The sequence below is a fragment of the Syngnathus typhle genome, linkage group LG15 (genome assembly GCF_033458585.1).
Source record: "Syngnathus typhle isolate RoL2023-S1 ecotype Sweden linkage group LG15, RoL_Styp_1.0, whole genome shotgun sequence".
NCBI lineage: Eukaryota > Metazoa > Chordata > Actinopteri > Syngnathiformes > Syngnathidae > Syngnathus > Syngnathus typhle.
The window spans coordinates 5748671-5765650 of record NC_083752.1 but is presented as its reverse complement, the minus strand read 5'-3'; the positions used below and the strand labels follow the sequence as shown (position 1 = coordinate 5765650).

The window sequence follows — 16980 nt, the reverse complement described above, 5'->3', positions numbered from 1 at the left end:
TCCCCGCTGTCCTACCGCAACAAAGCCCCGACTCAGCGCCCTAACAAACTACTTTCCCAGACCCCATCAGGACACGTCCACCCGAGATTTCCCCCACCCGCTATCGGGCGAATATCTCCGGAGACTACTTGGCTTGCGAATCCTCGAAAATGATGCATTGCCTTGCTGAAAAAAAATCAAAGAGAGACAAAGTGACTCATGTTAATTTCGTAACTTGAGGTACTACCATTACTCAGAAGAATAAATTAAAAAAAGTATATATATATATATATATATATATATATATATATATATATATATATTACATATATATATATATAATTATTTATTGCGCGGGGATAAAACCAATACATACTTTGTGAGTTTCAGTTTTTATAATTTATTAAGTGTAATAATGTAATAATTGTGTGTGATAATAATTCTCTGTAGAGGACTTTTACTAACATATCCTTTTACGTTGACTTCTTTCCATCATTATTCCCCATCTCCAACCTCCCTCAACTCACTCTCCTCTTGACATTCTTGCTCCGCCCCTCCCCTGCCCCTCCCCTTGGCCACCCCGCCTCTCCTCCCCAAATTCTCATCTCCTGTTAAATTGAAGTCAATCGCGCTTAAGTCACCTAACGCGCAGTGTACGCATATGACAAACAGCCGGCCGAGGCTTCGGGTGGACTGTGTTTGAGTTGTGCAAGTTGGAAATCGGACGGACGCTGTCGAGCTGTTTGAACTGTGGATGCTGGTCCACTGGATGGGGCTGCGCTGCGTGGAGGTTGCCAGGTTGGACTAGCGACGTGCTCCATGCCCATCTCTTGAAGGCAGGTGAGTGCAGCCTTTACTTTATGCCACAATAATATCCTTGGATGTGAATTCCAATGAAGTGAAATACATTGGGAAAAAATGACAGATCATCATGTTTCAAGAGTAAAAGAAATTTTTATGATTTTTTACATGTTTTCTAAAACTAAAAAAAAAAAAAAGTTATTGCATAAAGACAGGAATTGAACATTTCAAGTGTGCGCACATTGCAAATTCTCCAGATCTTTCAGATTTTGCCGTTTCATCCCCGTAAACTAATTCCACCTTTGGAGAATGGCTAGGCCACTCCTGAATCTTGAGGATCTCTAGTCTATAAGTTTCAGGTCATTGTCATGCAGCAAACCACCTTCGTAAATCTTACCCCACCCCTCCCCTAGCGCCCTCAATGGTAATGCGGTCTATGGCGGCCTTGTGGCAATCGAGTCGGAGAAGCAGAAAACAAGCCTGTAATCCACCGGTGCCTCCTCGCATGGGACTGTAAGCCTAATGTGATCCTGTCACATTGTCCCGACACGCATAATGGGTTCTTTTCAAGGCGCTCCTCAAGGGACACCTGGGAGCCCGGACTTTAAGAAGTAGTTGTTGGACTTGAATTAAAGGCCAAAACGGAATGTGACATCTGTCCAATGTCTCTGATTCTGGATTCTCTCCTCATTTTGGTAGGATGGTGAGGCCAGTTATTCTGGTTCTTCTCTTCTTCAACATCAGTGCACCTGCTGTCACGACAGGTATGAGATCACAAAAGGACACTTTGGGCACACCTACTAAGAGCCGTTTTTCATTTTGGTCCCTCCTTTTAGTTGGTACTCGGGATGTCCTGTATCCATTCGGACCCGCCCACATGGATCTGGAGACCCCCAAGATGGATGACGGGAGCACCCCTGAGATTCCTCTGCTTGTGCCATTTGTTTTCTTCAGCACACCCTACCGCACCATCTACGTAAGAAGTGACCGGGAACTCTTCCCCCTTTGGCAGAATTTCTTTTCCACAGTTACCCACGCAAATTGCCTTCCCAGATCAACAACAACGGCGTGATATCCTTCAACGAGCACGTGAGCCAGTTCACGCCGGAAGCGTTCCCCCTCAGCGACAGCCGGTCCTTCATCGCCCCGCTCTGGGCAGACGTGCACAACGGGATCCGGGGAGACATCTACTACAGGGAGACCACCCTGCCGCAGATACTGGAGAGGGCCACGCGTGATGTCCGCCGGCATTTCAAGAACATCCCCAACTTCTCAGCCACCTGGGCATTCATCGCCACCTGGCACCAGGTCACCTTCTACGGCGGGAGCCAGACCACCCCGGTAAAAACCAAAAAGCTACATTGCATAGTTGTGAAAGTTCTTGGAATTTTATGTCTACATTTTTCAACTTACTAGATGAATCATTGCATGATTTCCAGAGACTTTGTTGTTTTAGTTGATGCACAGTGTTTGGTCTGTTTCTCTCTTTTGTAAAACTGTTTCACTCCTCTTGTTTGATTAAAAGGTGAACACATTCCAAACTGTGCTAATCTCAGATGGTGCAGTGTCCTTCGTCTTGTTCAACTATGAGGAAATCACTTGGAGCACTGGGACGGCCAGTGGCGGAGATCCTCTAACTGGACTGGGTGGCACCACAGCTCAGGTAAATTAGATTTGATTGGATAGCACCGTACAGGAAGGCTCCTCGGCTGACTTCAGTTAGTTGTCTTTCCTTTCCAGTCAGGATTTAATGGCGGGGAAATTGGACACTTCTTGAACCTGCCGGGATCGCGGTCCAACGACGTGGTCAACATTGAACAGACTACCAACGTGAATCTTCCCGGACGCTGGTTCTTCCGCGTTGACCCGGAACTGATAGATCCCGCCAATGGCTGCAGCTACAACGGCAAGTTGGGCCACAGACAAAGCAGCAACGGACACAATACGACGACAGTACCGACGAGCACTTGTCTAGCGCTCTTTAAAACATCTTTATCCTTCAACTTCCCTAGGTCGTTTTTACAGACGAGGTGAGATCTTCTGGCTGTCGGAACGCTGCTCGCAACGATGCCGCTGTCTGGACATCGACAACGAGGTGATCTGCCAAGATGCTGAGTGTGGCCAAATGGAGACTTGCGAGCAGCAGGATGGAGCATTCTATTGCCAGCCCACTCGTAGCAGTACCTGCGTAGTGTTCGGCGACCCCCACTACCACACCTTCGACGGTCTGCTCTACCACTTTCAAGGGACCTGTACCTACCTCCTGGCTCGGCCATGCTGGGAAGCGGCAGGGCCGCCCTTCTTTAGTGTGGAAGCCAAAAACGAGGACCGCGGCGTGTCCGCCGTCTCCTGGCTGAGAGACGTAACCGTGGAGGTCTACGGTCATAGAGTCACGTTGCCAAAAGGAAGCTTGGGAACTGTTAAGGTGCGCCATTGATAATCCCAAAATGCCGTGTCATGTTGCAATGTTTGACAATGACTGATAATCTCTGATCTCTCTAGGTGAATGGTTTAGTGAAGACTTTACCGGTTCATCTTCAGCTGGGCGCTGTTAGGGTCTACCAATCGGGGGTGGCTGTTGCTTTGGAAACAGACTTTGGACTTCTGGTGACGTACGACGGCCAGCATTACGCTTCCATCTCCCTGCCGAGCTCTTACTTCAACAACACGTGCGGCCTCTGCGGGAACTACAACGACGACCCCGCCGACGATCCCGTCCTTCCCGACGGCACCCTTGCGGAAACTGTAGCCCAACTGGGCGGCGGCTGGCGAGCGGAGGGCGCAGACTGGCATTGCACTGACGGTTGTGTGGACAACTGCACTGTGTGCGACGCCTCGACGGAGGCCTTCTTCTTTGGCCCAGACTACTGCGGATTCATTAACAAAACGGACGGACCGTTCCGGGACTGCAGAGCTGTGGTGGATCCTACCGCCTTTGTGTTTAGTTGCGTCTACGATATGTGTAGCAACAAGGACAACATCACCACACTCTGCCAGGCCATTCAGGCTTACGCTCTGGCATGTCAGGCACTCGGAGTTACCATTCGTCCCTGGAGGTCTCGTACTTTCTGCGGTGAGTTGCAGATATGTATTTTCCGTTTTTTCAACCGATTCAAAAACCGCTGTCAACTCTTGGGTCATGGCATTTTCTCGCTGGCATCTTTCTGACCTGACGTCTCCTTCCTCTCTTTTTGGACCTCAGCCCTGCCGTGTCCACCGTTCAGCCACTACCAAGTGTGCACCAGCGCCTGCCCAGCCTCCTGCTCGGACGTCACCGCTCCCTTGTACTGCGCCCACCCTTGCACCGAGGGTTGCCAGTGCGACCGAGACTACCTCTTAAGCGGCAGTCACTGCGTACAGCGTGACGACTGTGGCTGCGAGCACAACGGCCTCTATTACCCGCTCAATGACTCTTTTTGGGCCAGCCCCGACGGCGAAGAAGGCGAATGTAGCCTCCGCTGCACCTGTGCGGCCGCGGGTGAAATCTCTTGCTTCAACGGCTCTTGCAAGGAGGGCGAGGTGTGCACGGCGGAGGTGGGCGCGCTGGGTTGCTACCCCCGCCGGGAGGGGCTGTGTTCAATGGCTCAGAACGCTGTGACATCATCCTTTGACGGCGCCTTCCTGCTGTTCCCAGATGACAGCTCCTACTACCTGCTGAGGCTGTGTGGCGATGTGCCAGCTAATGGCTCAATGGTGGAGGTGAAGATAGGCAGACGGCTGGTGAACAAAGGCCTTGCTTGGAAAAGACCTGTGGTAGTTACGGTTTCTAGCCTGGAGGTTCACGTGGGAGGGCTGGATTTAGAAACAGTCAAGGTAAGTCCAGTGTGCTGACTTCCACTTGAAACCATTTCTAAGGGTACTGGTGCTTCGTGGCAGGTTCCAAATACCAAAGGGCATCCTCTCCATAAAAGCCATACAGATTACTGTCGCTGTTTCCACATTATGATTATGAGGAAAATCCTGGACCCAAAAACTTTGATAGCCCCTGCTCTCGACTGTACTTCTCCACCTGATGATTGTTTTTTTCTTCGTCCCAGGTCAACGGAGAACCGATCGCCCTCCCCTACGTGCATCCGACGCAAACCGTAAAGGTTTACCGAACGTCTGCGAACGCCACCGTGGTGGAATTCCGTGACCATCTTCGTGTTCAGTACACGCAAGCGGGATCCATCAACATCTCTCTCTCTACTGTATTCTACAATGTTACCTGCGGTCTGTGCGGAGTCTTCAACGGCGACCCCGCCGACGACTTCCGCCTCCCCAACGGACGCCTGGCCGAGTCGGCCTCCCAGTTCTCAGAGGGCTGGCGCTCTATCGCCGATGACATCACCTGCAACGGAGACTGTGACGACTTGTACCGTACGTGCACCGACCTGCGCCTCTACCAGAGTCCGTGGATGTGCGGGAACATCAACGACCCCGGGAACAGTTCTTTCTTGGTGTGCCACGGTGTGGTCAATCCTTCACCATTTTTCCGGAACTGCTTATACAACATGTGCGTCAAGGGCGGCAACCGCTCTGCCCTGTGCTCCTCGCTGCAAGCTTACGCCGCCGCCTGCCAGGATGCTCAAGTGGTCCTAGCTTCTTGGAGAATGGCCACCAACTGTCGTAAGTAGAAGACCTTGAGCCATGACATCATACTGAGTTTGGTGGTTCCCATTCCCATGTGGAGTGATTGCTTTCTCTCTTCCTATCATGTTCCAGCGCTTCCCTGTCCAGCCAACAGCCATTTTGACGAGTGCACCAGCGCTTGCCCCCTGACGTGCGCCGGCCTGGACGAGCTGGAGGTGCCGTGCCCGTTGCCATGCGGCGAAGGTTGCCGCTGTAAGGACGGCTTTGTCCTGCGGGACGGCCTGTGCGTGTCCCGCGGCGACTGCGGCTGCGCCGGCCTCGACCTCGACCGTCGGATACCCGCCAATCACACTTTCTGGACAGACCGGGACTGCCTGGAACGCTGCTACTGCAACGCTTCGGACAACGGCGTGTATTGCCTGGCGGCGCCGTGCCACCCCGAGGAGTACTGCCAGGAGGACAATGGGTTGTTCTACTGCCAGCCTCGCAACGAGGCACTTTGCGTGGTGGCCGGTTATGGCCACTTTCTGCCGTTCAGCGGCGGCATGTTTGAGTTGCAAAGCTCTTGTAGTCTGAGCTTGGCCACCAGCCACTGCGGGAGCAGCGACATTGCAGGCATGCCTGGTATCTTGCCTCCGTTTAAACTGTTAGCTCTTAATGAGGAGAGGGACACCGGCCAAGTAGTTTGGGTGAGAGGCTTCATGCTGGAGGTTTATGACTTTGAGATTGAGGTTTCTCGAAGTTACAAGAACACCGCCATGGTGAGTCAATGTCCAAAGATTGTGGGTAGACGAGTGTATATTCATCATGATAGTTCAGGGACCCAAACAAAGTTAATAGATTTGTTCTCAAGCTGTGGACTGATCACATTTTTCGACTTATGGGGCAATCTATCATATTTAACATAGGTATGTACTTTCTACCTTTTTGTTCATTTATAGGTAAATAAGGAGCGCTTGCACTTTCCCATAAAGCTCGGCCTGGGGAAGATCAACATCTTCACTTTGGGCGTGCTGCTTGTGGTCCTGGAGACGGACTTTGGTCTTAAGGTGGTCTTTGACTGGAACACCCTGCTTCTGTTGACTTTACCCCGTCAGCTGTACAACGCTTCCTGCGGCCTCTGTGGGGGCTTTCGCTCAGTCCCGGCCACCCGCAACTCCGACGACTGGGGCGCGACCTGGGCCGAGAGGGACGCTTTCTGCCGGGTGGGCTGCGGCGATTCATGCCCAAGGTGCGGCCCCCCGGGGGATACAAATCCACCGGACGATGGCACCATCGCTTCGGCCGATGACGACGACAGCACGGAAGACGACCGCAGCGCCGAACTCCGCTTCCACCTGGGAGATGGTCTTTACGTGTTTGCGGAGCCAGAGGCGGCGAGGCTGTGCGGCCTGATAGTGGTTCGAGAGGGCGCGTTTGCACGCTGTCACAGCAAGGTGGCGCCCGAGTTCTTTTACCAAGGCTGCCTGCGTGACGTCTGCTTGGACGGGGGTGCTCAAGAAACTGTTTGCAGCTGGCTGCAGGCCTACGCCACCACCTGTCAGACACAAGGGGTGCCTACCACCGGCTGGAGGGTCGATGCACCATGTGGTGAATAGCTACTAATCTTCAGACGCACTATAATTTGCTGTAAATGTCATCCTTCAAATCTGTCCATATCATGCCAAATGTCCCAGTCCAGAGGTGTCCGCCCAACAGCCATTACTCCAGATGCGTGCCGGTCTGCCCACCCCAGTGCGCCCCCGCCCGCAGCCAGAGGGACTGCAGCCAGGAATGCGTTGAGGGCTGCCACTGCGACCAGGGCTACGTCCTCAACGGCAAGAGCTGCATCCTGCCTCAAGACTGTGGCTGCTACACCGACGGAAAATACTATGAGGTCAGTGTGATGCGGATTTAATTTTGTGATTATTTATTTGTTTATTTTTTCTTGCGTTCGCTTTTTTTCTAGCCCAAACAGCTGTTCTGGAATGGCGATTGCACCAAGCGTTGCCAGTGCATCGGCCGCAACCTGGTCCAGTGCGACCCGCGGCGCTGCAAAGCAGACGAAGAGTGCGGCCTGCGCCACGGCATGCGCGGTTGCTTTGCCCGGCGCTCCCAGCAGTGCGTGGCATCGGGCGGCGGCGTATTCAAAACCTTTGACGGCGCCTCGCTTCGCCTGCCCGCCTCCTGCTCCTTCGTGCTGTCCACCAACTGCCACAAGCTGCCTGACCTCTCCTTCCAGCTCATTGCCAACTTTGACAAGTCGAGCTCGCCCAACCTCACCACCATCTCTCACATCTACCTCTACATCAACGAGGAGAACATCCTCATCTCGGGCAACACGGTCAAGGTGGGTCGCTGAGCGACGCCTTTCTTCAAGTAGCGACGAGCGCTTACAACCGACGTGTCGGCGCAGGTGAACGGCACTCAGGTGTCGGTGCCGTTCGTGACGGGTCTGATGACACGCCTGTCGTCGTCGGAGGGCTTCGTCGACATCGACTCGCCGCAGGATATCCGTGTGCGCTACAACCGCTTCAACACGCTGAGCGTCAGCATGGGCACGCGGCTGCAGGACAAGCTGTGCGGCTTGTGCGGCAACTTCAACGGCGACCCCGGCGACGACTACATCACCTCAACGGGGAGGGCGGCTGCCAGCGCTCTGGAACTGGCCCAGAGCTGGAAGACCAACGGTATGCAAGACAGGTGAGTCTCTTAAAGTTGATTCCAAAATGTACATTTTCAAAAAGCTTGGTTAAAAGTGGCACCTCAGAGCAGGTTCTGAGAACATTTTCTCGGCTTCTCCCCCACTCCTTCAACCCTAGGTGCGACGAGACTCAATACGTGGCCCTGGCCCAGTCGTGCGGCAACGCTGCCGTGTTGGCGCTGCAGCGCGAGGACACGTGCCTGAAGCTGACTGAGCCCAAGGGATTTTTTCAGCCGTGCCACGGCCTGCTGGACCCGCGGCCCTTCTACCGTTCCTGCTACCTGGACGGCTGCTACAACCGGCGCGGTGCCCAAGTGTGCGGCTCGCTGGCCGCCTACGCCGAGGCCTGCCGCTCCATGGGCGCCCTCACCACCAGTTGGATCGCCCAAGAGAACTGCTGTAAGAAGCACCACCTGCGCATTTGTGTTTTTGCCGACGCGTGGCAGCTAACGTTGCACGTCGGACCCTGTTTTTTAGCAGAATGGATCTACGACCCCTGCGCAACGGAGACCTGCACCAACTTCACATGCGAGCTGGAGAATGATGGCGACTTGTGCGGTTGCCCCGAGATGCCCGCCAGCCATGAAGGTGAGGTTGTGACCCCGAAGAGGGCCAACACGCTCTAAAAGCAAAACAATTTGTCAGGCGATGACGACGTCATCGAGGCGGAGGTGACGTGCAAGCCCGCCGTGATGGAGGTGTCCATTTCCAAGTGCAAGCTTTTCCAGCTGGGCTTTCAGCGCGGCGACGTCCGCGTCAATGACCAAAGCTGCGCCGGCTTGGAAGGAGAGGACTACATCGCGTTCCACATCAACAACACCAAAGGACACTGCGGCTCCATTGTGCATGTCAGTCAGCCGTTGAGAGTACATCCTCTCTAATGATGCCATCTTAAAAATGTTCCATTTTGTCACTGCGTGCAGTCAAACGGTACGCACATCATGTACAAAAACACCGTGTGGATCGAGAGTGTCAACAACACGGGCAACGTCATCACTCGGGACAAAACCATTAACGTGGAGTTCTCCTGCGCCTACGAGTTGGACCTGAAGATCTCGCTGGAGACGGTCCTCAAACCTATACTCAGGTGGGTCGGTCAGCTCGTAAACATAAGTCCGGGCGTTTTGGGCTCACCTTGGCTTTCCTCCCCAGCGTGATCAACCTCACCCTGGCCACCCAAGCGGGTAATTTCATCACCAAGATGGCGTTGTACAAGAACGCCTCGTACCGCCAGCCGTACAGGGAGGGCGAGGTGGTCCTCAGCACTAGGGACATCCTGTACGTGGGCGTCTTTGTGGAGGGCGCTGACGAAAACCAGCTCATCCTGGTCGTCAACATGTGCTGGGCCACACCGTCGCGCAACAGCAGCGATCGGCTCCGCCATGTCATCATAGAGCGAGGGTGGGCCTCTTTTCATTTCCTTCCATTTATTTCAAATTTGATTTGTTAATATTATTATTTCTACACCTTAGGTGTCCCAATACCAAGGACACCACCATCGGCATGGTGGAGAACGGCGTGTCGCTCACCTGCCGTTTCCACGTCACAGTCTTCAAGTTTATCGGCGACTACGATGAGGTGCACCTGCACTGCGACGTTTCGCTGTGCGACTCCGAAAGGCACGTCTGCAAAGTGGTGAGAAGACGACGACGCCTAAACAAACCAGCGATCCTCCCGCAACTTGTTTTGTGTTCAAACAACATTTGTACGTGCAGAATTGTCCGCCCAAACGGAGGATGTCATCTAAGGATAAGATGCTACAAGATCACATACTCAGTGTTGGGCCCATTCGAAGACAAGGTAAGCCACTGGCAGATTTTGAGCAAGGTATCTCAATGATTTCTTTTTTTACTCCATCGTTTATACGGATTTTCTGTGCACTTGCAACGTATTAATTTGTGCTTGTGAAATTGTCTCAGTTTCGGACTGGTGTGAGGAGGACAACGGCGGCTGTGAGCAGATGTGCACCAGTAAGGCGACCGCCCCAGTCTGTAGCTGCGTCACCGGGATGCTGCAAGCCGACAGGAAGACCTGTCGGAGTAAGTCAGCATCAACTCTGATTTTCTGACCCTTGAATTGGTGCCACTGGCGGAGCTAGGGGGGGGGCCGTGCGGGCAGTGCCCCCTGAAATCGGCTATATTTTTTTACATTTCCATCTATACCCCGAGGAGAACCTATAATAAATCAATATCAGCATTTTTTGAAGAATTATTTAAAAAAAAAAAGGTTTGTGGATCCCCTGAGATATTCTTGAAGCCTTGGCAGGATTCAAATTTTGCTCACAACTTAGAGCATAAAAAACAACCCCTACCTTAATAAAAGTGCATAAATTGAGAAAAACTGCAGCATCATTAGATGTTTTTTGTTGTTTTTGTGTCCTAGCTCCAAGTTCGAGTTGCAGACTCTCACCTGCGCTCCTTCTGCTGAGCGCCGCTGTTTGCGTGCACCTGCTTCTCCTTCGCTGACGCACAACCAGAAAAGACTTGAACACGCAAAAGACTGTCGGTTTGATTCACTACTTCCACCTCATTCTGTCCTTCACTGTTAAGAAGTCGGTTTTTAATGTCATCTTACTGGTGTGTTTTCTGTTATCACCACTAGACGGCGATGTAGGACGAACGTTTTAGTCTTCACATGTCTACCAACACAAAAGTGGGGGAACTAAGGCGGCGCTGAACGCTTTTAAAGTTCTCATTTTCAGGGACTTGAATTTTTAATTATTACACCATTAAGTTGCAATTTTAACATTTGGAGAACAAATTTCAAATGTGAGCGTAAAGTCGTAGCATTCCAAAAAGTCATTATTTTACAAAAAGAAAACAGTTGTAATTTTGCAAGTATAAAGGGGCTTACATTCAACCCCCGATTGTAACAAGGTTCCACAGCCCTGATTTGTCGAGGGATTGTACAGACGACAGTCTAGTAACACGTACTTCAGGATCTTCCATCATGCATGACTTTCGTTGTGTTGTCTAAACATGGCGTATGACGACGTCTAGTCTGCTTTCCTTTTTGCCGACTCGCATGAGGTTGTGTGTTTTCATTTTGTAAGGTTACACCCCTTTTTTTTACTGAGAATTAATGAGCAAGCACATACATGCAGTCTTAAAATTATCAGTGTCAACTTTCAGTATTGTTTCCGGAACATTATAACTACATATGATAATATCACAAATTAATCCTAATAAAACTTCCCCTCTAATTTTTAACACGCTGCTTTCCTATTGTAATATTACGACTTTATTCTCATAGCTATTCTCATAGCTATGTGACCTAATTCTTGAAAATGTATTACTTCCACCCATTTGTTGACTCGTTCTTCTTTTGCACCAAACTCATCCGGCAATGAAAGTGTAGACGCGGCGTGAACGGATGTTGAAATGTATGTCCCAATTCTTTTGTCCATATACAAACAGTAAGAAAACAAGCATACCGATCGAGTTATGTCACCAACTCAACAAAGCCTTTTACATAACTCAAGTGGATTTAGCCTGTCGACCAGCCATTGACATTTTTTTTTCCTGAGGATACTGAATCCATAGCAAGGTTAGTTTTTTGTTTTTTTTCAAGAAACAAACATTCTTATTCATGTAGGTGTATATATACACACAAGGCTGCACTTGTCTCCCTTACAAGTTAATAAAAATAAAACACTCAAAACGTTATCATGCCAACACTACACCCAAGGACTGACCTTTGTTGGTCATTGTTGAGCCGTTTATGTATCCGTGGTTACATAATATTGTCGTGCGTGTGTGTGTGTCTTTGTGTGTGTTTGGAATGCCTCTCGCTTTGCATACTTTAATTCACTTTTTGTTGGAAAAATATTACAAAAAAACTCAGCTAGTGTCTGAAATACATAATTAAGATTTCACCAAGGATTGCAAAAGACAGTTGAAAAGGAAAGCCGGCGGATTTGGAGATTTAAAATGGATTCCGAATCTATCACTCCCAACATTCACCTGCTGAGGGAAAAGACAAAAATGTTATCTGGGCTGATATGGCTTCCTCAAAACACTGTTATGCAAGAGTCGTTAATTTTATTATTATTTGCTCTGATTTATATAGATAGAGTCAAAGGCAGTTGTCATATCCGAACATTTGTTTTCTTTTCATTGGTTTGTGGCTGTGTTATATTTTTGATTTAAACATTATGGCAAAAGAAAGAAGATGGACAATATTGGAGCTATGTAACTTTACTTTTTAGTGTGGCTACAGTTGTAAATGAAACAAAATCTGGACACACCGTGCATGCTTTTTTTGTTATGAGTAATTTGTAATAAATTAGACAAATGAAAGAACATTTTTATTTTTCTTATTTAAAAAAAATGACGAGAAAAAAAAACTACGATTGTTTATCTTGTTTCCTACGATCCCTGAAGGCAGCACTGTGCCGTCCCCCTAGCCAAGAGGGGAGGGTGAAGAGGCGTTCAGGTCCACAGTAAAACCGACAGAGGCGCTCGTTATTCGGCCATGTTTTAATATGCTTGGTAGCTTCGCAACGTCTCACATACAACTCCCTCCTTCATCGTGTACGCATCTTTAAAACCATTGGACTTTTTTGTTTTTGTCATTTTTATTTTGTTTTGGAGCGTTGCACACCATGCCATCCCCAAGATACTCGTACACGGTGACGGCACCGGAGAAGCCGGCTGTCGCTCTATCGGCGGCGAAATCCAACGTGCGACGTATGGCTCCGTCCTTGTCTCGTTCTAAGCTGATGTCCACCTTCATGGGTCTCATCATCAACCAAGCCAAGGTGAGCGCTTCTGAATGATATCTACAATTTGTTTGCATTACTCTCGGAAGCGTGCATTCATTATTATTATTGTTATTATTATTATTATTATGCACACGCACACAAAACTCATTCTTTTGCAGCTTTTCTGTTCTCGTATAATTTCTATCTTTTGTTTTGACCTTTTAGATTTATTGACAAAACAAGAGACCTTTTGTAATCTGAAGTGGTCGGTCCGTCCTGTATCTTAACTACGTAACACGCTAGAAAACAATTCATAACAAGACCCGATAACTCTCGATACGAAGGGCAGGCTAATCTTATCAGCTGCGATAATAATAATAATAATAATAATAATAATAATAATAATAATAATAATAATAATAATAATAATAATAATAAAAGCCCTGCTTTCCAACTGTATAACAACAAGTGAAACAGGAAAGTAAGCAGCTTCTGTGGGTTATAGTAAATTGATGAATTCGGAACCTGATGCAATTTGACACCGCGTCATGTTCCTGGCTGAACCCGCGTCCCGTGTTTTTGGTGATGTCACGGTCGTCCTGGCGACGGATCAGCGTGTACCGAGACCAAGCATGTGGAAATCGGCCGCCTGCAGATTGCGTGACCAACTGCATTGCCCTCTGGCTTGCAGTCACGCTGGATGAATGATTGGTCTGGGCTTTTACTGTAAATGTGTTGAACCTTCAATTTAGTATATTCCTGCTGTATTCCCATAACTTCTCAATTCCCAGAATTTTACAATCCAATCCACAGAAAATAACCTAAACTCTTTCTCTGTGAGCAGAAGCAGAGTCCACAAGGCCTGGTGGGACTGAAGAACCTGGGAAACACGGTAAGTGTCCCTGAATGCCTCTCACTACACACACAACCCTCCACACAAGTTCAATTTATCTCATATTTGTTTTTCTCTGTGTGTATTTGTAGTGTTTTATGAACTCCATCCTCCAGTGTTTGAGTAACACTCCAGAGTTGAGGGACTACTGCCTGAGGGAGGTCCATCGAACAGACCTGAACGACAGGACCAATTCAGCCCTTGTCGAAGGTAACATGCCCATGTTGGTTTCTGGACATTTTGTGAGATGTTTGGGAATTCCAGATAGGTCCCATGTTATTCATTCTTATCCTATCATTAGAAAAGCTCCCAGCGTTTTATTGCATTTCCACTGTCCTACATTCATGGAGTCCCACAGAGATCATATCTAGGCCCACTGCCATTCACCCTCGACTATCATACGAAAACATCCCAACATTATCATTGAATGTTACCTAAGTTGGCTCTTGTTTCCTGTGCAAGACGATAAAATTTTCTGCGGTACTTGGCTCTTATCATGCAGCCTGATAGTATGACAAGCAAGCATATGAGGCATTGGTTGCATAAGGGCGCTGACTCATTTTATGACGCCCAAGTACAGTAGGTCAAATGTAGGTTTTGTTCTTGTGTTTGCATTAACTTACAAGAGATTAGATGACCTTTGATAGAAACCATTGAAGGTGTTTTTGTTAGTCGTTGAAGGCAAATATTGCTTTTGTCAACCATTTTTGTTCCCTCTTAGAGTTCGCCAAGCTGATTCAGAGCTTGTGGACGTCAGTCAACAATGAGACTTTTATCCCTTCCGATTTCCGGAGCCAGGTTCAGATTTGCGCTCCCAAATTTGCAGGTTGCAAGTAAGTGCAGTTCTTGCCACAATTTTTTTTTTTTTTCTTTCCCTTTTGGAGTCAACTCGCTGACCTCCACCTGTTGTCTGTCTTCTGCAGTCAGCAAGACGCCCAGGAGTTTCTGCGTTTCCTACTGGACGCCCTCCACAACGAGGTGAACCGAGTGACGGAGTGCCCCGGTGCGTCCGTCGAGGACTTTGACCACCTCTCGTAAGTCTGAACGTGGATCACCTCTGCTCCTAATAAGTCACTCAATGACCATAAAACCAAAACGGAATTTTATGATCGCTTTCTTGAACATCGTGTTAACCTATTTTTTAAAACGACCTCAGCATTTTTCTGCCTAATTTTTTTCTCAGTCAGATAGTAAAACTCTTCAAAGTTGACTTTTAAATATTCTTTTCCCAGTGACGAGGACAAAGCCAAACGAATGTGGAGCATGTATTTGGAGCGGGAGGATAGCAAAGTTGTGGGTAAGGCTTGGTTTAGCATTAGCCTGGCAATTAACATCCTGGTGATGCTATCGTTACTAAATTGATTACTGTTGCATGTTTTAGATCTGTTTGTCGGGCAGCTGAAAAGCTCCCTGACCTGCACCGTATGCGGCTTCCGCTCCGACGTCTTCGAGCCCTTCTGGGACCTTTCCATTCCCATCGCATCGGTCAGAACCGCACAAACATTTTCCCACGTGGATAGATTTGCGGCTGTCTCACCTGTGTTGCGTCCACATGCAGATGACCTCGGGCGAGGTGACTCTGAAAGATTGCCTGAGACTCTTCACCAAGGAGGACGTGTTGGACGGCGATGAGAGGCCGGTAAGATCTTGACGCCTCATTTTTGTGGTTCGAGAGAATGTTCGGGCCCTCACTTCTTTTTTTTCCCTCCCACGCAGACTTGCAACGGATGCAAAAGCAGGCAGAAATGCACCAAACGATTCAGTATTCAGAAGTTCCCTCAGATACTTGTGCTTCGTATCCTTAAAAAAAAAAACACCTATCCTAATCAGTAACTTCATACACCGACATGACCTCCTTGACTCACCCCCCCATCTTCAGACCTCAAGCGTTTCTCTGAGTCCAACGTCCGAGCCAGTAAGCTGTCAACGTACGTCGACTTTCCCCTCAAAGAGCTGGACCTCAGGGAGTTTGCGTCCGACAGCAGCGGTACGTACCGCGGCCTCCTGGAGAACCTTCTGGCTACTTTGCTCGTTTTTGATTGTTTGTCTTCCCCTGCAGACCGCGCCATGTATAACCTCTACGCCGTGTCCAACCACTGGGGGAACACGCTGGGCGGCCATTACACATCTTACTGCAAAAATGCCATTGTTGGCGAATGGTACGGCTTCAATGACTGCAGGTCAGTTTCCTATAAAAACAAAGACATCAATGTCTTTTTTTATATAAAAGTAAGAAAAATCCCAGAAAAAAACCCGGATACGTTTTCTATTCTCAATGTGTCTTGTTAGACTTACATTATTATCACAAATTATAGAATTGAAAGCAAAAGCGATGAATCGAAAAGTTTGATCTCACAAATCACCGCACAAAAGTACACACATTATATTTTAAATAAGAGATATATTTGCTCTCCACCTTAATTGCAAAGACCATAAACGCAGGCACAAAACCTGACTGTCCGGAACTTTGGTGGGGTCAATTATCTGTGGGCTGGTGTGTACCGCCATCTAGCGGTGGAGATCTGAGGTGCACTGGCATCTAACAAATTTCATGTCAACATTTTATCACTGAACAAACGTGCAATAAAATTAGGGTTACGGACATTAGGTATTGAGCTGGGGTATAGAGATTAATCTATCAACCTTTGCGCTTATTGTCCATTTTCTATTAAATTAGGCATTAAACTAATCACCTTATGACTTCTCATAAAGTTCCGCTTAGCTTGTTTAGGCAATCTTATCAAAATTGTGGCATTTTAACCACAGAGGTCTTTTTTTCCCCCCCGTATGTGTAGGGTGAGCCACATGTCCTCCAGCCAGGTACGCAGCAGCAATGCCTACATCCTCTTCTACGAAGTTGCCAAAAACCAGACGTTTCACCTGTAGACGGCCCCAGTTACAAAACAGAACAAACAAAAAAAACAAGCGACATAAATGGTTCACTGCTGGAGGAGAGCGCCACCTTGTGGCTCAGACTGTGACAGACGGGTCATGGGATGAACTGGAATCCATGAACCATGATTGAGGAGTTTTTTTTTTCTTATGCACTCTAAACACGGACATTTGGAGACACAAAAAGCTGTCAAACTTGACTGCCGTGTTTTTATTTATTTTGTCAGAGGCGAGAGGTAAGGTAACTTGACAGTGCTTTGTAAAGCTCATCACCAAGGAGAGATGATGCTTTATTTTTGTACAGCGCGATTAACGTACAACACCAAACGCAGCGCAACAAGGAAAAAAATGGTGCTCAATGCGTGCGTGTGTGCATGTTTGTTTTTATTAACAATTAAAAGCCATTGCGAACTTACCTGACTTTGCTTTTTATTGCTCAAAATGAATATGACTCCCCAA

General features: G+C 48.5%; 2 protein-coding genes across 2 annotated transcripts; both read left to right on the top strand.

Moving 5' to 3' along the window:
• Nucleotides 1-413: 413 nt before the first annotated feature.
• On the top strand, nucleotides 414-12332 carry tecta (tectorin alpha). The gene is made up of 24 exons (XM_061299347.1): nucleotides 414-819; nucleotides 1480-1544; nucleotides 1617-1756; nucleotides 1834-2121; nucleotides 2306-2443; nucleotides 2521-2686; nucleotides 2793-3205; nucleotides 3283-3853; nucleotides 3983-4593; nucleotides 4818-5388; nucleotides 5485-6113; nucleotides 6294-6942; nucleotides 7029-7228; nucleotides 7301-7681; nucleotides 7748-8034; nucleotides 8154-8434; nucleotides 8513-8623; nucleotides 8681-8883; nucleotides 8959-9122; nucleotides 9188-9436; nucleotides 9508-9670; nucleotides 9751-9835; nucleotides 9955-10074; nucleotides 10418-12332. The coding sequence occupies exons 2-24, from the start codon at nucleotides 1481-1483 to the stop codon at nucleotides 10498-10500; spliced, it is 6567 nt and encodes a 2188-aa protein (XP_061155331.1). The 5' UTR covers nucleotides 414-819; nucleotide 1480; the 3' UTR covers nucleotides 10501-12332.
• Nucleotides 12333-12494: 162 nt separating this feature from the next.
• LOC133168089 (ubiquitin carboxyl-terminal hydrolase 2-like) lies at nucleotides 12495-16936 on the top strand. Its single transcript, XM_061299342.1, has 12 exons — nucleotides 12495-12794; nucleotides 13582-13629; nucleotides 13722-13839; nucleotides 14351-14462; nucleotides 14553-14663; nucleotides 14862-14926; nucleotides 15011-15114; nucleotides 15188-15268; nucleotides 15346-15424; nucleotides 15509-15616; nucleotides 15689-15809; nucleotides 16425-16936. The coding sequence occupies exons 1-12, from the start codon at nucleotides 12639-12641 to the stop codon at nucleotides 16513-16515; spliced, it is 1194 nt and encodes a 397-aa protein (XP_061155326.1). The 5' UTR covers nucleotides 12495-12638; the 3' UTR covers nucleotides 16516-16936.
• The last annotated feature ends 44 nt before the right edge of the window (nucleotides 16937-16980 follow it).

What these genes read in the sequence shown, in the direction of transcription:
- tecta (XM_061299347.1), top strand. Translation starts at nt 1,481, where the DNA reads ATGGTGAGGCCAGTTATTCTGGTTCTTCTCTTCTTCAACATCAGTGCA. An exon ending in CCGACGGAAAATACTATGAG is followed by an intron (nt 7,229 to 7,300) that starts GTCAGTGTGATG and finishes CTTTTTTTCTAG; the next exon opens with CCCAAACAGCTGTTCTGGAA. An exon ending in GATGCCCGCCAGCCATGAAG is followed by an intron (nt 8,624 to 8,680) that starts GTGAGGTTGTGA and finishes ACAATTTGTCAG; the next exon opens with GCGATGACGACGTCATCGAG.
- LOC133168089 (XM_061299342.1), top strand. Translation starts at nt 12,639, where the DNA reads ATGCCATCCCCAAGATACTCGTACACGGTGACGGCACCGGAGAAGCCG. An exon ending in TTTCCATTCCCATCGCATCG is followed by an intron (nt 15,115 to 15,187) that starts GTCAGAACCGCA and finishes GTCCACATGCAG; the next exon opens with ATGACCTCGGGCGAGGTGAC. An exon ending in TGGACGGCGATGAGAGGCCG is followed by an intron (nt 15,269 to 15,345) that starts GTAAGATCTTGA and finishes CCTCCCACGCAG; the next exon opens with ACTTGCAACGGATGCAAAAG.